This window comes from Chrysoperla carnea, chromosome 2 (genome assembly GCF_905475395.1).
Source record: "Chrysoperla carnea chromosome 2, inChrCarn1.1, whole genome shotgun sequence".
Classification (NCBI taxonomy): domain Eukaryota; kingdom Metazoa; phylum Arthropoda; class Insecta; order Neuroptera; family Chrysopidae; genus Chrysoperla; species Chrysoperla carnea.
This window is the reverse complement of record NC_058338.1, coordinates 43,352,184-43,376,645: the sequence shown is the minus strand read 5'-3', so window position 1 is coordinate 43,376,645 and position 24,462 is coordinate 43,352,184. Positions and strand designations below refer to the sequence as shown.

General features: G+C 29.1%; 1 protein-coding gene across 3 annotated transcripts; it reads left to right on the top strand.

Annotated features, from left to right (window-relative positions):
• The first annotated feature begins 390 nt into the window (after positions 1 to 390).
• LOC123293154 (sprouty-related, EVH1 domain-containing protein 1) lies at positions 391 to 22,116 on the top strand. Of its 3 annotated transcripts, XM_044873877.1 has the most exons (7): positions 391 to 529; positions 14,628 to 14,785; positions 14,894 to 14,961; positions 15,881 to 16,049; positions 18,179 to 18,249; positions 19,407 to 19,608; positions 21,161 to 22,116. In XM_044873877.1, exons 1-7 carry the CDS (start codon positions 510 to 512, stop codon positions 21,703 to 21,705), a joined length of 1,233 nt encoding a protein of 410 aa, XP_044729812.1. In that variant the 5' UTR covers positions 391 to 509; the 3' UTR covers positions 21,706 to 22,116. The 3 variants fall into 3 exon arrangements, with proteins under 3 accessions (XP_044729812.1, XP_044729811.1, XP_044729810.1); XM_044873876.1 differs by having other exon boundaries at positions 14,628 to 14,961; positions 18,218 to 18,249; XM_044873875.1 differs by having other exon boundaries at positions 14,628 to 14,961.
• The last annotated feature ends 2,346 nt before the right edge of the window (positions 22,117 to 24,462 follow it).

Below are 24,462 nucleotides of genomic sequence, written 5' to 3'. Positions count from 1 at the left end.
GTGGGATATAAGACCAGGACGCATCCAGTTCTATATGGTCGATGATATTTCTTATTCATGAAAAATTTCTACGTATAATTTCAATATGTTTGGCGCCGTAAACAGGGCTAAATAGTTCAGGCCCAAAATTTAGTTATTATCACTTAGTTACATTAATTAAACTTTTAAAGGATTACAAAATACAAGCAGCAGCCCATTATATATGTTTTTATTTTCTGTAATTTAGTTATCACCGAATTCATATCATTTTAATATTACTAACGATATAAAACTTGAAGGTTTTTTATTCGTTAACATGTCGATCGAATTCAAATTCGAAATAATTCTTATTCATAATTCTACACAAATGTTAAATTTATTTAGCACATGCGCTTTACGTACAGTCAAAGCCTAAATAGGTTTTTCACTAATTGCATAGTTGTGTGGTGTATGTCGATGTATTTATGTTTTAAAAATGGTGAAAAAAGTGCAGAAATGGACACATAATAGAATATTTGATATTTCAAATCATGACCGAGGCATATGAAGAGTAAGTACCTAAATGTTGTGTAAATCTATATAAGTTTTAGTTATGTTTTGTACTAGTTGATAAGTTCAGTGAAACACCACCATTTTTTGTGGTGTGTTAACAATACATTTATTAAATACAATAACTTGATATATTCATATAAAATAAGTATTATTGAATAATAAAATATATAAATACATGTTAGATATTTAAATATTGATTTGCATATATACTTTCATGTATTTTATATGTATTTATATTGTTTAATTGAACTCATTTGACATATGTGATAGTGGTTGCCTCCATTCATAATGACAACCATAGATATATATATATATATATATAGGTTTATATGTACAATACATACATGCTCATGCATTCAATGTACCTTGAACGCTTGAATTGTATCGACTTGGTTAGTCTGTTTCATTCATAAACATAAAATTGTTTCATTCACTGTTAAATACTGTCCAGTTAATAATATTTCATTCTAATATTAACTTTGCATTCACTATTTATTACAATTTTTTTAATCAATTCGTAAATGATCTGTTATGAAATATTTTATTTTAGTTATTACTGTAACGTACATGTTAATATGGGGGCTACTACCGAATTTTCTTTATGTATTAATAATATAATGTGAATAAATACACCAGAAGAATTCATTTAGAAAAATTCTCTTAAATTTCAGTTTTTTCGAAGGCCTGCAAGTTTTTATTTATTACACAGTAAAAATCTTTTATAGCTTAATGCTGTCTCTTTTACTTCTATTTATTTACTGTCTTGGTAGGTCAATTTGACCTACCAACCCTTTGGTTTTGACCCTTTGGTCAAATGGTAAGAGTGGTCTGGCCAAAAGTTGCTGTTTGGCAAGTGTTGGTTTCCGATTAAGACGTACCTTTTCATATTTAATATAATATTAGATTGATAAACATAAACATATTAACATCTAATGCCCAACACACACGGATGCGACTGTTTTGGACAAAGGCGGCTTAACAAATTTTACACACATAGACAGTTTCAAAAATTATCGCTTCCGTAAAAAAATTTATCAATAAAGATCTTTTTAGTCCTTTAGTTTCAAGTTCTTTATTTCTTAGAACCTGTTAAATCGCGTTGGTTGTTCAGGGCAGTTCTCCGGCTTAACTTATCGTTGTTAAATAAGAACATAGATGGATATATTAATCAAAAAGGCACTCTCAGTGTTCAAATTGATCAAATTGCTTGGAAACTAAATGTTACTGTAAAAATTGCTGTAAAATTATCGTTTCTTTTGCAGTTCAACCTCAAGTACGTCTATAATTATTAGATATATTGTAACTCTGAATGTTACTTGCTCAGATAATGAAGAAGTAATATCTTCGGCAGATTCATCTGTTCTAAGCTTTCTATGCCGTATTCTCTTTGTGCTCTTTTCATTATTTTTGTCTTACTATTGACAGTTCAAAGGCTTGCTGTTTATTAAAATAAACAGGATTACAATCAAGAGGATGCATATCTACATCTACAATTGGGTTAGTCAAAATAATCGACTATTTTCTTTCACTCTCGATGCCGAACAATAGTTTTTATGCACTTCCAGAGAATTACTTCCAAATATGAGATATTAATATTAATAGAAAGGTCTTCCTCATCAAAGTTTTCATTTTTACGTCAACCCATTATAAAAAAATTCATATCTTGACATTTTAACGTACAGCAAATCTCAACACATATTTTGTAGGAAGTTGATCGTTCTACAAAAGAGGTGTCTGACACTTTTGCCGCTAATCTAACAATTTAAATGATATTGAAGGACAAAATTTGAAAAACTGGAAATAATTTTTTTTTTTTTAAATTTTATATCTCGCTAATTAATAAAACTTATAAAAGGGACAGTACAGTATTTAAAAAAAAAATTATCTGATGTACAAAAATGGCCTCTTTTGTTTATTAGGGATAAAACCGGGAAAATAGCACTTTTTTCGACATTTTCGCTTATATCTCGGGTGCTAATAAAAGAGGAAACTCAACGGCATCTCATTTTCAAGCCAAAAGTACATGATATTTCTCGAACTCCTGTCCCTCTTCCTACGTAAGATTCTATCTCGAATTTTTTCGTCAATCAATGCTATTGTTGCTTGAAAATAAAATAAAAATTTTTTATTTTCTAAATAATTAAAAGAAGATTAATTTGGATAAACATGAAAATCTCTCTTAGCTTGGAAATAAGATGCCGTAGGTAGTTTCCTTTTTCATTAGAATTCGAGATATAAGAAAAATGTCTAAAAAGTGCTATTTCCCGGTTTTATCCCGAAATTTTTGAATAAATTTTAATCTAAATAATATTTTTGAAAAATTATTTCAAAGGGTTAATTTTAGAGAATAATATTATACGTTTTCACATTAAAAAAAAAAAAAAAAAAACAAACAAAGAAAAAAAACATTGCCTTACAGGTTTGGTAGCGATATAAACAGTTAAATTGCTTATTAAAGTTGCTGCACTATATTTTGAAAATCATAGGTCGTTTTCGTGGAAGTTAATCGGCCACGAACGACCGGAGTATATAATAAAATACAGTTTTGTATAGGGCTTTTCATTTACAGAATGATTCTTTTTTGTTTCGGACTGTTTTCAATCAAGTAAAGACATATCTTATATCTTCTATCCTTGTCATAAGACGCTGTGTTAAAAAGATAAAATATATTGAACTTTCTTAGCTTGAATAATTTTTTGACAATTGTCCGAAACAAAAGCAAATCGATGGAAAGGTCTATTGATATAAATGACAATTAGAAACGTGGATTGAATACTGTTAAATTAAATTGGTAAGAGTAAGAAATCCTCGGAAGCGAGCTAAGAACAGTATAAAAACTTGTTTAACAGAACAAAAATTTTGTTTCCTACTACAAAGTTTCCTACTTTTTGTGTTTATAAACTACTAGCTCGAAACAACAACCAACAAATTTCGTAGAAAAGTGATGAAAAAAATCAAAAGTTCTAAGGTATTAGGAGAGCATTTGTAAAAAGCTAACATGTTTGCCTAATAAACATTATTATTTAAATTAATGGTATTTTTTCATTCAAATTATTTGTCTAGCGTGCTTTTTCCTAATCGGTACATTTTAGATCCTAGGTATATTTTTCGTCAAACCTTGACATAATAAGATTGAAAACGAGGAGTGAATCATGGAATTTGATAAAGGAATAAGGATGATAAGGGTAGGGCAGAATTTAATTATGCTAATATAACAGTCTTTATATTCAAAAAATCATAATTAACATTCAATACATTTTTTAATTTGAGCTTAGTTAATATGCCAACTAAAAGTAAACCAGTAACCCGAAAAGTAATCCACAAATAAATCAAATTTTATTTCAAAGCTTTTTCCTCATTAAATAGGCTTTCTTCTGATAGGTGGTTTCTTATTTTAGTGACAATGTAACGATCAATTTCCCGATAACGAGAAAACATGCTCATTCTTCGTCGATGTTGGCTTATTAGTCATTGCAGCCTGGTACATTTTTGTCAGAGTTGGTCGTCGTTGCCCAGTAGACTCAAATGTCGTTGCCCAGTTGACTGAAATTCCTTGTTTTTTAAATTTCTAGTTATGTGAGTTTTACTGACTTTGCCTGAAGCACGAGCAGCAGGGTTTTTAGTTACTGAGCGCTCGTAATTGATTTCTCGAGGCGTTAAGTTTTTTCCCATCTGGTCTCAAAAGAGAATTTTTGAGGCGATAATTTTGAGCAGAAATCATATTCGGAATAATAACAATTAAATGCTCAAATTCGAACCGTGCGTGATTTTTTTTGGAGGCGTTTCCATAGTAACGATACACTACTTTAATTGTATAATTGTATGGATATATATATATAATTGTATGGATTGCATTTATGACTTACATTGAAAATTTAAAATTATTGTCCCACAAATTTAAATAAATAATTATGATAATTTACATTTTTGAAAAATAATGTTTGTGCAATTTGATTTCTTATTATCACAATTTTTAATACATTAAGTTTAATTAATTAGTGTTTTTCAATAAATTTAATTTGACATTTTCTATAATATTAACATGTAAAAAAGAATTGCAAATTAGTCAAAACAACCTCCTTTAACGCCAAAATTTTTCACTGGAAGCGCTGGCATCGATTTTATTGTCCCTACCATGACTACGCACACAACGAATAGTCATTAATTTTATATTATTTAGTCCATAAATACTATAACTATAAATAAACAAGTGAAAACAAACAATTGACTGAGTTAATTGTTGAAATACCATGCATAGTCAGTGTTGATTTCTTTATCACATTACACATACATACATATGACACATACATAACTGATATTCAAGTATAGTGCATACTATAAAATTTCCGCCTAATTGGCCCCCACACGGGTAAACAGTGATGTTTACGAAAAAATGTTTCAAACAAAAGTTGTTTATTTTTTATAAGGAAATTTTTTTACATTTCATCTTTTGTTCTATCTCTAACGGCTTACAAGATGGGTCCTGCGGACCCAAGACCCAATTGACCTATGCTCATTTTCGAACTTGACCTCACTTTTTACGTCCTGAGAACGCTGTAAAAATTTCAGCTCGATATCTTTTTTCGTTTTTGAGTTATCGTGTCCACAGACGGACGGACGGACGGACAACCGGAAATGGACTAATTAGGTGATTCTATGAACATCTATACCAAAATTTTTTTCGTAGTATCAATTTTTAAGCGTTACAAACTTGGGACGAAACTTAATATACTATTTATAATAACTATTCCATGAACAAAATACAACATGTTGACTGTAATAAATTATCCATACGACATTTTGTTGAGCAGAAAAATCAGAAAGAAATTGTTAATTTTGACACTTTTTTGTTATACCATGTATATATGAAATATATGAAGGTATACTAAGGTTAGTCCCAAGTTTGTAACGCTTAAAAAAATTGATGATACGAACAAAATTTTGGTATATGTGTTCATAAAATAACCTAATTAGCCCATTTCCGGGTGTATGCCCACCTGCCTGCCTGTAAACACGATAACTCAAAAACGAAAAGAGAGTTGAAATTTTTATAGCATGCTCAGGACGTAAAAAGTAAGGTCCAGCTCGTAAAGAGCAACATAGGTCAATTGGTCCATAAGACCCATCTTGTAAACCGTTGGAGATAGAACAAAAGTTTAAATGTAGAAAATGTTTCTTAAAAAAAAGTAAACACCTTTTGTATGAAAAACTTTTTTGTAAACATCATTGTTTACCTGTGAGGCCGCAAATTAGGATTCAGTGAGGAAGTGAAAAGAAAAATGCTCTTATTATTTTTTATGTAAAAGTGGCTGTCTTTCTTTACTTACATGACGTAAAAAAACGTCAACGATTGCCTAATAAACACTGTTTATACATGATATATCAACAATTAACTCAGCCAATTGTTTTTTCCCACTTGTTTTGTGTATAAAAATAGTCAATAACCTGGCCTCTTCAATTTTCTGACGTAAAAAAGTTTATTCGACTTGGCTATTAATTTTTATAACTAATGATTATTATTATATAACGATTGTTAATTTAGAAGTAAAATTTGACACCCAAATAACGACATGATAATGAAAAATGAAAGCATTCCATTCCCCCAGCTTTTAAGGGCTTAGGATGTGGGTATAAATAATGTTGTATTCACATGATAAACAAAGCATTTAATGGTCGTTTCACTAAACGAACGAACTACTTCATGTAAAAATTTCAAACTTAAAGCAACTATTAACGCGGCTTCGTACGCGAACAACAAAAAATCTATCGGAAATATCCAAATTTATCGGAACCAAACTATTTTTTCCCAAAACGCATAGTTTTTGAGTAAATTTCAAAAAACTGCGTGGACAATCGTTAATTTTTCCAAAATAACTATTTTGTTGCGCAATTTTTTATTATGCAGGTTAAAAGGTGGCATTTCTGCTTTTCAAATTTTTGTAATTGATATGATATTTCATCTAATTTAATTGGAGTAATATTGTCCTTAATGTAAATACATTAATTTAATCTTGTGCAATTAACCTGTGAAAATTATCGTAGTGGAAGTAGTTATTAGACACGACACGCGATCATGACAACAACCTCTGAAATTTCCAGGCTATCTAAAATTAGTATCAAATACTACGAAAGGTTCTCTTCTAAAATTAGAGCAAATTTTGATATAATTAATGAATGTATTACACAGCCAATTCGATGTAAAAACCTCGAATTTTTCTATTAATTAAACCTCTAAAATGCTATAGAGAATTTCAATCCAGGTTGGGGGTGCTGAGGCAGCAGTGAGCATTGGCAAACCCATACCCATTCAATAAAGTGATGAATGTGTTCTGTTACTGTATAGTGTTTGGTATAATATGGTGTTGTATATTCAATTCATGCTATTTCACTTGGTGATATCAATGACCTACTTTGCGCTGTATTTATTGTATACGTAATCCGGGTAACCCACTACAATATAATGTACAATTTAAAAAAGAGAACAAACTATTTGAAATTGTCCGTATTATTTGATTGGATAATAAAAAATACTTTTTAAGAGACAAGCTTTTATTAAACTAAAAATTAGAAAATAATTTTATCTATGAGTCACTCATACCCGACTATTTGTAAAAGGTTGAGGCATTCAATTTAAAATATAAAAAATGAATCGGAACGCCTCATCTACTCCACATGCCTAATTATTTTTCGATTCATTCTTGATATTAAACGCCTCAAGCTTTTAAAATTAGTCGGTTATGAGTTACTCATAGATAAAATTATTTCCTAATTTTTAGTACAATAAAAACTTGTCCCTTAAAAAGTATTTTTTATTAAAATTTTTAATTTAAGACTAAAAAAATGTTAATATATCAAATATGGCGGAAGCGATGGGAAAGTCAGGACGCCACAACCTTACCATGCATTATCATCCAAACTAACTGTGCATTCAAAATTTCAGCTCACTCGGAAACCGGGAAGTCGATCAAATTTGACTTGTAAAATTTGATTACAGACAGACCACGGGACAGGTTAAACTAAATAAAATCTTGTTAAAAGTGTTGATAATTTTTTATTCATTAATTTCAATCCTATTTGAAAACATCGATTTTCATCAACGTTTTTATTAATTAATTCTAATTAGTGGGGTAAATCTATTGGATTTTTATAATCAATTCAGAAAATTTTAGAAGACTAATTTAAAAGAAAATAAGTTTCCTTCGTTGTAACAAACTGAGAAAAGGAATTTTCCGGTTCCGGAATGTTTGGGCCATTTTATCTCAAAATTGTTTTCTTTGATGACGTTTTCTTGAATATCTGTGCTTCTATTGATCTGCATCGACCTTGCCTGCTATCGAACCCTGAAAATCTCAATAATTTAATCAGTCAATTGTTATTTGTGTTAAATATCTTCAGGTACCTTTAGTATTTTTTAAGTTGATTCAAACTACACTGGGATTTTTATGTTGCCTACGCCTTGATATGCCTCGTTAAGGATAATAGTGGGAAGCCAAAAATCAGCTCTGGAGAAAGTAGGAATCAAAAATATGTTTATATTAGGGTTAGAATGATCCTCTGATATTTTTATTTTAATCACTTCATTTTCTTTTTTCACTTCTTTAATGGAAAAATTTAAGCAAGTTGTAATATAATTTTTAATTAGTGGTTTAGTTAAAATTAGTGGTTAAATTAATCATCTTTCTGCCCGAAGATGAGAAAAACTATTTTTCGAATAACTATAAAAACAACCAAAATAAAAGTCATCAAATATTTGTTTGTATCTGTTTCTAGCAAAGCAGACTTTAACATGAATTTTTGACAAATTTAGTATATGACGTCAAATACATGTCCTTTGTCTAATTAGTAGTTTAAAATGCTTATTATATCAAACGTATTTCTTAGCCGATTTTAATTTTAATTTCAGTTTTTGTCATCTCTTTTACGGTATTTTCATATTTTGTTAAGGTATGTGAAGAAAAATTTCATGAATATTCCCTATTATGGCAAGTGGCTTGAAATTTTCGTGAAAACGCCCTCGTTTAAAATTACCCATGATATTTTGAAATTATATTAAAAATTTACCAAACGCCTTGTTTTCGATAATTTTTATTCATACTTAAGGTAGCACTATCGGTAATAGACTTTGTATTCAGAATTTAATGAAACTTGGCATAGTTGTCCATTGTAATATCATAATTAACCAGTTAAATTTTTAGGGGCCTTCAGAGAACTGAAAAAAAGATATTTTAAAGATATTTTAACATTGATCCTTATGGGAAATCACAGATTTTATTTTATTGCATAAAATTGGACGTTCAGATTTTCAGTTCTCTGATGGCCCCTAAAAATTTAACTGATTAATTGTGATATAATAATTGACAACTATGCCAAGTTTCATTAAATTCTGAATGCAAAGTCTATTACCGATAGTACTATCTTAATGCAATTAATCAGTTTTGGGCGCAATTCTGAAGGTTAAACTTTAAAAATTGGATGAGAAAAATCAGTAAATATTTGACCTAATTACTTACTATTATATATAAATAAAAAAAATGAGTAAGAAGCGTTATCAAATTAAAATTTGGAGGTTTAATTGAAGGTCTAAAATTGGGTCAAATGACGTAGCTATTTAACTGAAACAATTTTCCATAGAAAAATACCATCGATACTAAAATTCTATTCATGAGACTTTATAAACTATTTAAAAATGATATAAATTTTATTAATAATATAAACAGTAAACATAAAAAACTGTGATCATTGAAGAAAATATTTTGCCATTTTCACATACATTGAAAAACATTGATCAATAAAAGCGGTAGTATATATGTAAAATGTACATTCATGTTTCTAGGTAAATGGATTGTTCTGTTCCATTCACAATTCCTCTAGCCATCCAGCCATAGTAACCATACCATGTAGCATCCTTGTAATTTATCATCAATCCTTCCAATTGCTTGAACCCCTCCAATGTGTTTATAAACTAACATTCTTGGATCGATATCCACACATTTTTAGTATGTCAAAAATAACACTATTGCATCCTTTTCGTCTGTCAATTTGTTGATGTTTATAATATATATATATAATAAGTGCAAGAGAGAAACTTGTTTCCTGTTCTATTTATAATTTTGTAGGGGTAGGGGGGCTATGATATGATTTATGTATATATAACAACCAATCAACCTCAGCTTTATGTTACCCCTATTTATACTCGACTTATATTTTCACCCAGATGTCGTAGCTTGAAAATAGGTTAGTAGAGCAGTCATTGCCCTAAAACGTTGTGAATGACGTCATTGTGTATTATGGGGTAGTGTATTTTCTATCCCGTTCAAAATAGATACGTACGACCTATTAAATGTCCTGGTGCTGAACAGTGTTTCTACAAATCGTATTTACTTCTGTGAACGATGGAAAACATTAATGAAAATACATTATAGAAGGAAGTTAAATAATACGGTGTGCTAAAATTCGCACGATTCGATTTTAATCCAGTTTATTTTTAAACTAATTCGTAAGGACGCTACACAGTGGAGTATTTATATTTTTGTGGCCAAAATATAATGAAGAGATTTTTATACTCAAAATTGATTTAAAAGATTATTTAGATGCAAAAATACCTTTTATTTGGAAATAATTAAAACAAATTTTTTTTAGTCATATTCGTCTTCAAACCCAATTATTTCATTTTTCTTCTTCATTTTTTTTTTCAATTTCTTACTTTCTGAGCAAGAAATTAAAGAGAACTTTTTGTCTTTTAAGAGCCACTTTTTGTCTTTTTTATGCTTGCATTTGTTTCCAAGTAACGTGATTCTGGAATTATAAGATGCCAAGTTTCACTGGAAAACTGCTTCCTCCTCTTTTTAGACTTTCGCCTTTAGTTATCTTAATCTATCCTTATCTTAGTCTTAAAAGAAAAGGCGCAAGTTCGCGCAAGATTTTTTTTCATGAACATATTACAAAATACTTAAACTTTTCCCTGTTACAAAAAATTTTGCCCTACAAAACCTGACACATAAACAAAAAGTTTCGAGTTTTTTAAATTTAATGAAAAAAATTACTTTTTTAACAGCAAATATGAATCACGAATATTTATAATAGAAACATTAAAATTAATCACTAATAAATAAAGCACAAAGCTTCGTCTTCAAAATCCAATATAAATCTTAATTGCACTAACAAACACAGTAAACATAAATTGAATGGCACGGTAAATCGAGAGCGACAAAAATATTAATATGCATCCGTAAGAGCAGGTAACTCAAGTGGCCTGTTTGTGATGAAGTGGTTATTTAACTACACCAAAAAACAACTTTCAATGAAAAACAAAAGAATCGAGTTTTCTGACTTTTGGCCAGAATGTCAGTAGTTATACGTACCATAGACAAACTTTTTGACGAGTATAGTAAAATTGATTTTTTGAAAATTTGTATAATACCCAACATAAAATATAATATAATGTGTCTTGTTTGATTTTGGCATTATGCACTCTTTGTGCTCCACGGAGCGACGTACCCCTTGCACTCAAAGTCATATTTTAACACAAATGCAATAAAATTAGCTTTCCAATAAGCCCAATATCGTCGCGACTGATATTATTTTTAGCGAATTTCCCAAAGAAATGGAGCTATTTATTGCTTTTGAACTGATAGTTTAATTTTGAAAAATTTCTTCAAATGTTCAATTGACCATCATTACAAAATTTCGTATCAATTTATCTGTTAATTGTTTATTTTCATTTGTTTTTAATGCGAAAAAAAAAACGTTATAAATGTTTGACCTACTTTTTGAGTAGCACTTGCATATCGAGTATCATCCTGTATATTCTATGACGTCATATTTTTTACAGGTAGTGTAAATTGTGTAGAACTAATATTATGGATCACAATAGATAATATTATTAGGAAAGCTTTGCATAGTATAGATACAAGATAAGAGTACCTAGATTATTTGACCTAGATAAAATTGGAAAACATGGACAGTTTGGATTAAATTTTAACGCTCGTCAAAAGAACGAGAAGGGCCTCAAATAGGCTGATTCAATTTTTATTTTGATTATCTTCACGATCTTCCTTTTTCCCCCAGTTTCAACTGCTATAAATTTAAAATATTAGTGAGTTCAAGATAAATCCTCCTTTGGCTACAATAAAGTTCAATTATTTAAAGTTTAAGTTAGGTACATAATCGAGGAAAAGCTAATTTAGACGAATATATTATACGGGGTGTTTTTTTTACTTGACATCAGCAAGAAATGTATGAAATAAATTTGACAAAACTCTCAATGATTTCGTGTTTAAATAAAAATCACTTCTTTACTTTCTACAAATTTTCTTAAAAAGCAACAGTTCTAGCATTAAGAATCAATAAAAATATCTGTTATTTTTTGATAATATCACAAAAAAGTTTGCAATAAAAAATTTTTTTTCAAATAAGTTATCTTTTTTCCCCTATAAAATACGACATCAACAAAATGAAAAATAGATTTCCATTTCAAAAATTGAAGTTGGCCATCATTCGTGTCCGACCGAAGGTAGATTTTTGGCCGAAGCCCATTAATCGGCTATCGCCACAACCTTCGGCCGAAGTCGGAGGTTTAAAAACATGATTTTAAAACTTTAATATTAAAGTTGATCTAGAGATTATGATCTCTAGAAGATGATCTAGAAGTCAATTTAAAGATGATTAAAAAAATTATCTTGAAATTTATTTCAAAATAATAACATTGAACGGAATTGAATCAATTCCGACGTTTGCTAGGAATCTTCGATTTCGGCCGAAATTCAGGCCGAAGTCGAAGCTTCGATCGGACAAGAGCCATCATTTAACCTAGAATCCTGCTACACTGCTACCGATCGTTTTTGTCAGAAATACAGATTGTAGCTAGTTATAAAATCCTCTGCCCTTTTCTTAGAACTTGCCCTTGAAAACAGTTGTTAAAATTGTTTTGTTTCAAAAATTCATTGTGCTAAAGATAAGGATCACATGATATAGAAATTCACAGAGCTCTAATCGAAATAATTTTAGATTTAAACCAAATCTTTCGCAAATGATTTTATACAAAATTTTAACCCACCTGAGGAATTAGCAAAAGCCTACTTTTGCGAAGTGTAATCAAGTGTAGGTGTAAGATTAGCGTAGGGTGAAAGTTCGTCAAGGTTCTTGATGTATAAGATTAATCTTTAAAAAAAAATTTCGAACTTGCAAATTAATAAAATTGGTCCATACCATACACAGAATATTTAAATAATTAACTATGTTAGTTTAATTATGTCTTTTATAGTTTTGAAACGGATAGCACAAATTGCTCATTATTGACCTAACACAAAAAAAGGGATGAATTTTGTATACATCATTTTGGTGATGTCAGGGACTTATTTTCTGCCAAAAAATATGCATTAACTTTTTTTGAGAAATAAAATGTTGATATATATTTAAAAATATATTCATTGAAAAAAATTGAAGTCATTCAAAAATAATACGAAGAGAAAAACGCGTATAAATTTATATATAGAATAAAATGCGGTGGAAATGCAACAATAAAACGGCATTATACCAACCCCCGAATAGTGAGGGAAAACTAGGTCAGTGTGTATGTAGATGCACGCGGTAAACGACCTCATTTAGCAAGTAACAACGGGTATACCGTATACCCTGAATATACCATACGGATGAACTGTTGAATGTCTTTATTACATATACATGTATATGTATTACCTTTCATCCACCGTTTTTCTTTCCCCATTCACCTCCCTCTACACTACCAATTGAATGTTATGACGTCATTGCTGAAATCTATAGAATGGTAATGTTATGATCCCCACTCCAAATGGCATACAGTGGCGGTTGTGTTGTTAATGAAGCTTTTGAATGTAACATTAATGTTAGTCACTTTCCTCAGTAGAAGGTTCTGCGAGTAACACTTGCTTACCAGAAATTTGTACCTTAAAAGCATTTAAAAAGTGTACTTAAATGGTCCGACTTGGAATTTATTAGTAAGAAACAGTTCAGACTCAATAATAATTAAGGCTTAAATTTTTATTAAAAAACTAATCAAAAAAATTTCATGATCTGGATAGAAACTGATAACTTGTATTTCTTAAATTTAACTCTTTTTATGCAAGTTCCATCTGAAATTGAAATTGACCCTGAAATTGAAGAGAGGTGAATTTTCTGGAAATTTGTTTTTATAAATATGTATTTTCTTGGATTTAATGTTTAATTATACTTTTTTTAAAATAGAAAAAATTAATTCATTTTCTAAAAAATGTTTAAAAGGTTGCATATTTATAAATTTTTTAAGTGATTTTTATTTTTGTTAAAATGCTTTTGTTAATTCTCATGTAAGTACTGAATCAATTTTATTAAAACACATAAAATAATGTAAAAATATTCAAAATTAAAAGTGTTGTTTCAAAAAGAGGGAACACTTAGCAAACTTTTTATCTTATGATTGACAAGAAAAAATTTTTTTTTTTATGGTCAGCATATATATTTTGTCAGCAAAAAAGGATTTTAGAGCAAAAATTTTATATGCAGTGTTTACGAAAACGCAATATTGAAATATCTAACAAATGATGTAGAATTCCTTTAATAAAACCAAAGCTGTATTCATTTATGATTAAAACGAAATTGCAAAAAAGTATATGAAAGTGTCATGAAATAAAACATAAAGTTAAACGCTTTTTTAATGAATCGTAAGATAAAATGAAATAATTAAATGTTCCGTTTCTTTTGAATAACACTATATATTTTCGACATTATTTTATTTGAGTCGACCGCTGTTGATGTTACTGTGAATGAAATGGATATAACTTGATTGCGCATTGAATTCTCTACTTATTATTGAAAAATGTACTTGGAAAATATTATTTAAAAATTATCGTTTTTTAATTTCCAGATCATAAAAATTTTATAAAAACTTACTAAATTTTATTAATTTAATTTTATATGTAATTAATTATAAATTCATGATCTGAAAATAATTAAAATTAAATTTAGAAGAAATTTTATTTTGAAAAGAAGTATAAGTTAATATTAAGAAAAATTTCCAATTTTCTATTTCAAACGTTTGAGTAAAATAATTTTTTGTTTATTAGAATTTTTTTCCTTTTCAGTGGCAACTATTTGGTTCGTGTACGTGCACAAGTGATGACGCGGGATGATAGTTCAGGGGGCTGGGTACCCCTGGGGGGCGGTGGACTATCGAATGTGTCCGTCCGCAAACGCGTCACATCTGCATCAACTGCCGCCCCCAAAAATAACAATAGTGGAAGTGAAAGATCCTCAACAACTGCTGCTGTTTTTCATCGAAATGGTGGAGCCCCAACAAAACCGGGTAGTAGGCATAGTTCAACAGAAGAAAATGATAATATTTCAATAGGTATGGGGCATCCAGCTGTCACAAAGCACGAATATTTTATTTTTGGGAAAAGAATCAGTGATCAATCGGTAAGTTAATGTTGCTCGACAATATTTAGTCATCATTTTTAAGCCCATTTCACAATTGCAGTCTGAACTCATGTTGTCAGTTGTCGGATGTTTGACATCGAATTCTCATAATAACCGAGTTTAATAATTTTCAGCTACACGACTTATGCGTCGAATCTGTGACCTTAATTGTAAAAAGCCTAAGTTTTACTAATATTCAATAGAAAAATTTGTTTATTAATTGCACTTCACGGAGCTGAACCATTTTTTAAAAATATTTTATGAATGGTCGGTCAAAAGCATAGCCAAGTTTTTTGACGACGCTCGGGAAATACCAAGTCCCTGATTTTTTTAAATTAAGCTATCAGACTTACAGAATTTTATTAAAGAAGTTGTTGGTGCTTGAACAGCTTGAACTTTGGACTTCAAATTAAGACGAAAATTCACTACATAATTAAGGCGTTTTTCCTCGATATTCAGCGATCAATTTATCTTGTCTTTCATTAAATGAAAAAAATTCAGTCTCTAAATAACCGTATACTTGGATCAGCTCCAATAACCTTTATAAATGACGGATTTTGATTTTAAAGTATGGTGATTTCAATGCATTGCTTTTTCCAATAGTCAAATAAAACTGTACAATATGCATTATTTGAAATGCATAGGATTAAAAGTATTATTTAATGTGTATATATTGTCGGAACTATACGATCTAAAAGTGGCGAATGATGCTTTCAATGCATTTTGATTTAAAACCTCGTCGATTTCAACGCACGATGATTTCAGCAACGTGCTTGAAATCAACCCTCGTAGCTGTTACGTGGCTCCTGATTTAAGATGAATGTTAAATAAGCATGCGCATTTCAAACTTCATTGCTTCTCATATATTTTATCTATATAATGATTCTCTTCAACTGATTTTTTCTTTTAAAAATTGCAGATAGTTTTAAGTTGTACAATAAAGAAAGATTTTGAATATAATAAAGTAATGCCTACGTTTCACCATTGGAGAACAGAAGATAAAAAATTTGGTTTAACATTTCAAACAGCAGCCGATGCTCGAGCGTTCGATAAAGGCGTAAGAACAGCTGTTGAGGATTTGCTTGACGGTAAGTTGCTAAGCTATATTAAATTTTGTTTTCAATAACTTATTTAATATCAGTTAAAAAAAATCCCGCCTAAATAAAAAATTAAAGCACATTGTGTAAATTTTCTAAACTGCTGCATTTGTGGTTTTTCATTGCTTTCTATTACTGGATTCTTACATGGTAAGTTTAATTTATATTATATAATTATATTTGAAAATTAGTTCCTTACGCATTTCTAAATCCAGATAAAACCTTAATATTTATGTTTAGTTTAATTGCTTTAATTTTTTTGAGAAATAATGGTAAATAGGGGAATTGCAAAATGAATTTTTATTTTATTAACTATAGAATTACTACACAAAATAACACTCCAATCAATCAATATAGTGTGACTATTTTATAAGCAAAAAAATTATAAAAACTTTATTATTTAGTTTTATCATTTACCGTTTTCGAAATAGTATTGACAAAGACTTTTATTAGTTTATTGATTTATCTATTATAAAAAGCCCACCAGTACACAGTTTTCACATAGAGGTTAACACCAATTACACCAATTTGAAATTTGTTAAAAAACTTTTACTTTGACGTATTGCCTGTTAGGTTTCTCTTGTGCTGAGAATCTTTGATAAAAATATACTGTCCTGAAAAAAGTTAGGTCATTATTTGATGAGATACGGTAGCTTAATGTGAAAAGTGTCTATTTTTCTTTGTCGGCGAAAAACTTGGTCTTAGAAGCTCGTATAAATGTCAATATTAGCGCATTTTAAAGAGAAATATACTTCGTCCGATTGCTCATACTAAAATTATTGTATAAATACTGCACCCAGAACACGCTTAAAAACTTTAAAAATTCACACCAAATTAATAAATAAATTTTCTCAGCGTTTCAGTCCTGCGCATAAAATACAAAAGGGTGATAAAAATGTTTGAGATATTGATTCAAATACCAGAAATTACAAGTTATCGAATAATATTGGTGGCCCGTGATTCGATGGGCATAGTTGAACAGCGTAGAATTTGGACAATTTTAAGTCGAAAATACCTTATATAACAGCAATAATGTGTTATAAGGCAGCGGGGGAACATTTTGAACCAAATCTTTAATTACATTTGTGTTAGCAATACAAAAATTTCTAAATAATAAAACATTCAACTACTTTACTCAACAATATCTGCTTTATTGGTTAACTTCAATAGTGTCCATACTTCTTAACTATTGGATTATGGATAAAAATATGTAAGACATTTTCGACTTAAAATTTTCCAAAGAATACACTCTTAAACTATGCCCATTGGGTCACGGGATATTCTGTGTAAGAATACGCTTTGGAGCTATGTCCATTGAGTCACGAGACAACCTGTATATTACATTCAGATCCTTTCTTTTTCGCCGAGATTAATCTGAGTGCGCCACTTTTTTGCAAGTACTAATATTTTTGTTTTGTTAATACCAGTGTCTACAAATACAACCATGCAATTTATTTTTTCTTTTAAAAAAGTCAGGGAACATTTTAATTCTCATAAAATATATCGTGTTTAAAAATTTTCAGGCATCCCTTTGAGATTAAATCTATCCACCAAAACTTTTCCCAACTCTCTAAATCTTTAATTTGGCAGTTTTTGAGATATTTTAGGGCAGGTCAGAAAAATTCATCGATTAAAATTCGAGCATATCAATTATCAAACACATTAATATTGTAATTTGAAAAATGTCTTTTGTGAATGTAAAAACTTTTTGCAGTTTAAAATGTAATGGTCTGTAAACCCCATCATGAACCAAAAGTTCAGTAAATAACGATTTTTCTATTCCATTTGTAGGAGTGTCGCCTTAAGTTTTTTTTCTCTAATATTCAAACGGTCTGAGGTACTAGATTAGAACCAAGTGGAACTACCACATTTTCGAATTAAATGCGAAGTTTCTAAAAAAAAAAAAAAAAAAAAAACAATTATTTTATATGAGGCAACCTTATCAGCAAGTCATGTACTGAGTGTCTTAAACGTTAAATAAAGTCACGAGACCGGCAATATTGTTTTGAATTGTATTATTATTTTTTTGCGAGAATTTTTGTGACAATCTTTATTTGGATTTAGTTCCCACCGTTAGTGTCATTACCATCTTTAACTTTTTTGTTTGTTTTGTTTTGCAGGTTTGGCGGGTACATTTTCATTGTGTAAATACTCGGTAGAGAAAGATTTAGGAGATGATGATGTATTTATGGTAAGTTTCACATTTTTATTATTTGAATATTCCTTACAATCCACGCATCTCGAATGAACTTTGAAAAGCACTTTGGATTAATCTATTTATGCGATTTGTGCTTAAAATAAATTTGAAATTATAATTTTATTTAAATTACTTTTAATGGGAAAATAAAATTGCAAAATTATATACTGTTTCTTAATGTAAAGACCCAAACATATACGGAAAGAAAATTTCGAAAATTTGCTATTTATTAAGAATAGAATATGCTTATATGAAATTAGTTTTTTTCACAACAACTCGAAAATTAGCCAATATCTCAAACTTGTTTTTAATAAACATCTCTTTAAATGTAAACACCTCGAATAGAAAAAGTTTCTTCTAAAATGGATGTTTTCGCGGAATAAATTAGCAAAGTTTGAAAATAATCGATTTATCTAGTCTTTTTAAATGGTCATGGCATTAAGTGAGCAAATTTTTATTAGCATAGAATGCAATACTATTTTTTAAACAAGTTGAAGATAAGTAAAAAAAAATGTATTAGCCACCGAGTAATGAGCGGTTGAAATACGTGAAAATTAAGGGTTTCTGGTTTCTTCTCTAAAATTTCTGAAAACCTTTTTTCGTTGGTTTTTGAGGTTTCAACCTCGAAATACAAATTCAGATGGAAAAAATACATTCAAAAACCCTGGATGAATTCGGTGACCTCGATGGTTTACGGAAACCACTTATTAATAATTATTTTTTCAAAGTAACAAGTTTGTTATTTTAAGGCTGAGAATTTAAACGACTCCCGCTGTGATAATAGCTGTTTAAAATCATTGATACAGAAATGTCCTATGAACTGTATGAAATTATGTTTTTTTTACTGAAAACAAGGTTCCTTTATCACAATTTTATACAGTTCATGGGAAATTTCAGTATCGTAGAGTAAAAAAAACAAGCATCTACGCTGTTACAAATAGATTTTATACTTATTTGGAAAATAATTAGATTTTTAAGTCTAAAAATCATTGTTACATCTCTAAAATTACTTCTGTTTTATTAATAAAATGAAAAAATTTCAAAAAAAAAAGAAAAATCTCTTTTTATTCGCCTCCAATGTCCCTTCATACAATTGGTACAACTTCGTTTGTAGTTTATCTTATCTTATGGACAAAATTCATTTTTTCCAGACTTTAAATTTGCCAATAGAACCACCTGTAACAGACACCAGGAGTTCGAGTGAAGGTAGCGGAAGTATAAGTCGACTTGCATCCACACAACCCATTGTCACATTATCTAGAGATGTTTCTACCATGGCACCTCATCATTTGCATCGAATACATTACACACATAGCAGAGAAATGTCACCTCCTAGTAGTAAAGACTTAAAAGGTAAATTTTCCATCTTAAAATTGTCTATATCTTTCAAATATTTAGGTAGTCGATAGTAACTAACTGAGTTAGTTGTTTAATTACCTTGGATATGCTTGAGTATTAATGTTCGATCATCTATTTCTAATGTGTAATTCCTAAAATTGTTCTATCTATTGAATTAAATATATATATATAGAGTCGGGGAAAATGTAGTACCAGGGATCAAAATTTGCATTTATGTGTTTCTTTAAGTCATTGTCAACGGAAATTGTGTCTCCTTAGAGCACTATTTATTGTTTATACACTGAACGCGTTTTTTTTTTTTTTTTTTTTTAACATCCTAATGTATACGCATTTTAGTTGCTAGTGTATTATTTAAACAGGATTTGTAAGTTTTTCTAATGTTTTCAAAGCTTGTTTTTTTAAGTTACAATGTTTAAAACGAAATTAAAAGCTTAACATTAAGTTTTTATTTTGAAATCAATTTTTTAGTTTTATAGATCTATCACGCATTGAAGCGTGAATTTTAAATTTTCAAACTAATATATTTTTTGTGTGAAATATACAAACTACTTTGTTGATCCTGCCAGTAGGCACATGCTGGTCTCAAAGAGTAATATGCTTGGCACTACTATGCTTTTAGATAAGGAAAAAATCGTTAATCCTGAAGATCCTGATCAGGATAATCGGACAAACTTATTAACTTATTGAATTGTCATCGGTCCTTGATATCTATACGAAGTTGGAATTCAAACCGACATTTTGAAAGTTGATGAAAATCACGTTTAAAGATTCCGTTACATAGTTAAATACCAAGCTAATAAAGCTTTAAAAAAATAATATTTTATCCGAAAATTTTTTAGCCGAATAGTTACGACAAAAATCAATTCTAAAATAAGTGAGCCTTTTTTTAAATAACGTTTGAAGTTGTCAAAAATCAACATTTTATTTAAATGGAAATAGCTTTTCTCTTATGATCGTTCGACGTTAAGGTCATAATTAAGATTAACATTAGATTCCTCGATGAAAATAACTCAAATATGATTAATATAAATTATTTATTAAATATTTCAAGTAACAAAATGTCCATCTTCTCCTTCCTTACAGATAAAATTTGTCATTCGGCCTTCCATGGCCATTTTGAGCCCCCATTTATATGCAAACTAAATAGATTTTTTTAACACTAGAAACTTTAATTTGAAAATGTTGTCCTGGCGTAGGTTTATTTTTGTGAAACGGCAAAACAAATTGAGCAAAAATCATCTGTTAGCTATTAATTTGGCTCTCATTGGAAACAGTCTTGTCAATGCCATGTGTCAATAGGGGATAATCCTGATGTCCATAGACTTGGTACCTTGAAAAAATTTGAAAGTGAAATTAAAATTGATCAAAAAACGAAGAAATTTTAAGCAATCAAGGGGTTCATATGAATAATATATATTATTACATCTAAGTTGGTGACGTTTCACAAACCATTTGGGTACCTGATGATGACATATTTTAATAATTGTAATAGCTTTGAACTTGTAATATAATTGTAATTAAATTGAAAAATGTATTTCTTATACAGGTGAAACTTATTCTTACGTTCAATTAGCTGCTCCTCATGAATATATCTATCCCGTTGTAGAAGAATCAAAATCCTCAACATCAGTTCGAAGTCAAGACACAAGTTTAAAAAAGCGTACCGTTGAAATATTCCCACCACAAGTATCATCGTTATCATCAAAATCAAAATATAAAAAACAAAGTAGTAAAAACGTACGATCCCGTTGTCGATATTGTAACGAATATTTTTCAGAGGATGACAATCCAAAAGGCAGCTGTGAATATGCACCCGATAGCATAAAAAGTGGCATTGATAGAATATCGTGTATGAATTGTGCACAGTGTATGGTATACCATTGTATGTCGGATGCAGAAGGTGATTTTGCAACGCAACCATGCGCGTGTAGCGCATTAGATCGAGGATGTGTGACGCGATGGATTGGTGTAACATTACTTAGTTTTTTTGTACCTTGTTTATGGTTTTACCCACCATTACGTGTTTGTCACAAATGTGGTGTGTGTTGTGGTCTATGCGGTGGTCAACATAGTCCGCTGCAACATGAGTGAAAATTATTCTTCACCGGTTGGCATACCGGCAAACAAGATTATCTGATAAAATTGCAGCACGTACAGTTAACACGGCTATTCAATAAATTAGCCAGAGATGTATGAGTATACATAATTGTGATTGCTTGTATATATTTTAAATAAAGAAAACTGTGTAATTTTGTGAATACTTTACTTATATTATGATCAAAACATTCAATTACAAATCTATGTGAGTTAGTATGAAGATTGGTGATTAGGACAAAAATTTCATCAAAATTTATTTCATTATTTATCAGTGAATTGTTCTATTATAATTTAAATCAATTCAATTTGAAGTAATAAAGAAACAAAACAAAAAATATCACGAATATATGAAAATTAACAAATGTTCTTAATATTTGCAAACAAACTTTATAAATGGCAATAGCGGAAAAAAAAAAAAAAAAAAATTAAACCAATTATTGAAATGTTTCTAATGCAAATATATAAAATTATCGGACGGAAAAACGCACCGGTAATTATTGAAATTGTCGGCATCGATAGTTTTACTTTTCATATTTGCTATCAATGCCGACAACAAAGACATCCAAAGATATGTTGTATTTGATTATTTTCAATTATACAAAGTTTTTCTGATTTTATGTGAAAAATAATTTCCTAGGGTGGTATTAAGATGATTTATAATTTGTGTTGAAAATAAAAGACCTTATAAGTGGTTGAAAAATATAATACCCATTATACACTGTAGCAATCTAGAAACGTCATAATCTATTTATTTTAAAGAAAAAATGTCACAATGGTTCCCTCTTTTGATTTTTACCCATAACTTCCGTTTAAGGAAGAATTTGAATGATCCAATTAAATTGTTGGAAAGATTTAGGAAAAATGAACATTTTTTCTGAAATTTGCAGATTGATTTGGAAACAATAAGAGGGACTTATGACCAAAATCGACGCTTATTTAGATTGATCAAATATTTATGGATGGCGTCAATAATTTTCATAAGCATATTTCTGAATATGCTTAAAAGGATGACTTTTAGTGGCGAGATGGAGATCATCGAGATAATAATTCTATTTTTCAATCCTTACGTGGATTATTAAACAGAATGAGATATATATTTATCATTAATTGCCTCCCTTAAAGAAAATGTACCGAAAACGAAAAATTAAAAAATTTACATGTAAAATTTTATTCCTAACTTAAAGGCAATTTAAATCACTGGTTGCTAGATCGCTACATAGTTTTGTCAATGTTTTATTTATTTATTTTTTGTTTGTTTTGTAATCTTTTCAAACCGAGTAGTGTCACTTTTGTTTAAAAAAGTCCTCTCTCGAGAAAAGTTTACTATTTGATCACAAAGAAAATAAATATTTTTCAAACACTTTTATCCCCAATATTTCTAACACGAAGCGACAATCGAAAAAACTATAAAAAAATTATCATGAAATCACCTCAAAAAACAAATTTCTAAAAACTTTTCACATATATTTGGAAACTAAAGTGTCAAAGGCAGTTTATTATCAACCTCTCTTGGATGTAAATGTGATCGATGATAATTTATAATAATTTCATTGGTAATAGTTTATAGAAACCACTTCTGTATCTCTGATTAACCGAATAATTTCGAAGAAATATTGGAAAAGAAATCACAAAACAGTTAGTTTAGCTTAATAAATAAACTGAAGAGCAACAAAAAATGCTTAAAAAACTACATCTTACTGTCGATGATCCTAATGAGTTTAAAAATTGGGGGGATTAATAAATCCAGCCAATTTTAATATTTTTTTTTTTTTAAATAGAGTGGCATTTTTGAGTTAATTTTTTCCATTGGGTTTATTGATAGTTAAGAAGTTTCGAAAAAAAATACTTAGTCAATAGCAAATTGGAACCTTTAAAAAAAATAAATATCTAACAAACAATAAACTCGTGCTGCCAATACATAAATGTGTTCAATTTATCTTAGACCATTTTTCTGTGCTATTTAAAAAAGCACGAAAAATTTTCAGATAAAAATAAATACTAATTTCATTAAATGTCATTTTAAAAAAAATTGCAAATTGAGACCAAAATAATTGTACATAAATAAAAAATAATGTATTATTATTATTAATTAATTAAAAAAAACGAGCGGTAATATTAACTATTTTTAGATATGTCGACATAATATAAATATGGTTAAAAAAAAACATGGCAACAATTTCGAAACACATAATTAATTGTTGAATAGAGAGTAATGCTTTAAACAAAAACAAATTAATATTGTAATAATAGTTCTAAACGTAATTTCTTGTTTTTACTTTTTTTATTCCTTTTTTTGATTTGTTTTTTATTTTTTTTGTCTTTTTTTTATAGATGTATGAATAAATATACAAAAAAAAACTTAAATAATAGAACTAACTTAAAATTAATTTTGTTTAAAGAATTAATTTTAAGTTATTTTGAAATAAATAATTCAAAATATACTTTAAATGTATTATAGGGCTCAATTAATACATTTGGTATATTTAAAGATAATTTATTTAAAAAAAGCCTTTAAATAAATAAATAAATGATAAATAATTTATTTTAGTCTTGTTGACAAAGAATTCTGTCAAGTGATGAGTCATTATTATGTACATATTAACTGAATGTATCTTGATTTAAATATATAGATTTATTTTTAACATTTACTTGCCTATTTTTTTGTAAATAGATCAACTGTAAGGTGCATTTTTATTAATGTCCAAATGGAGCACTAGTAAGCCCTGGATTTAGGCATGAACCAACTGGGTG

What these genes read in the sequence shown, in the direction of transcription:
- LOC123293154 (XM_044873875.1), top strand. Translation starts at nt 510, where the DNA reads ATGACCGAGGCATATGAAGA. An exon ending in ATGACCGAGGCATATGAAGA is followed by an intron (nt 530 to 14,627) that starts GTAAGTACCTAA and finishes TTTCCTTTTCAG; the next exon opens with TGGCAACTATTTGGTTCGTG. An exon ending in GAGATGATGATGTATTTATG is followed by an intron (nt 18,250 to 19,406) that starts GTAAGTTTCACA and finishes CATTTTTTCCAG; the next exon opens with ACTTTAAATTTGCCAATAGA.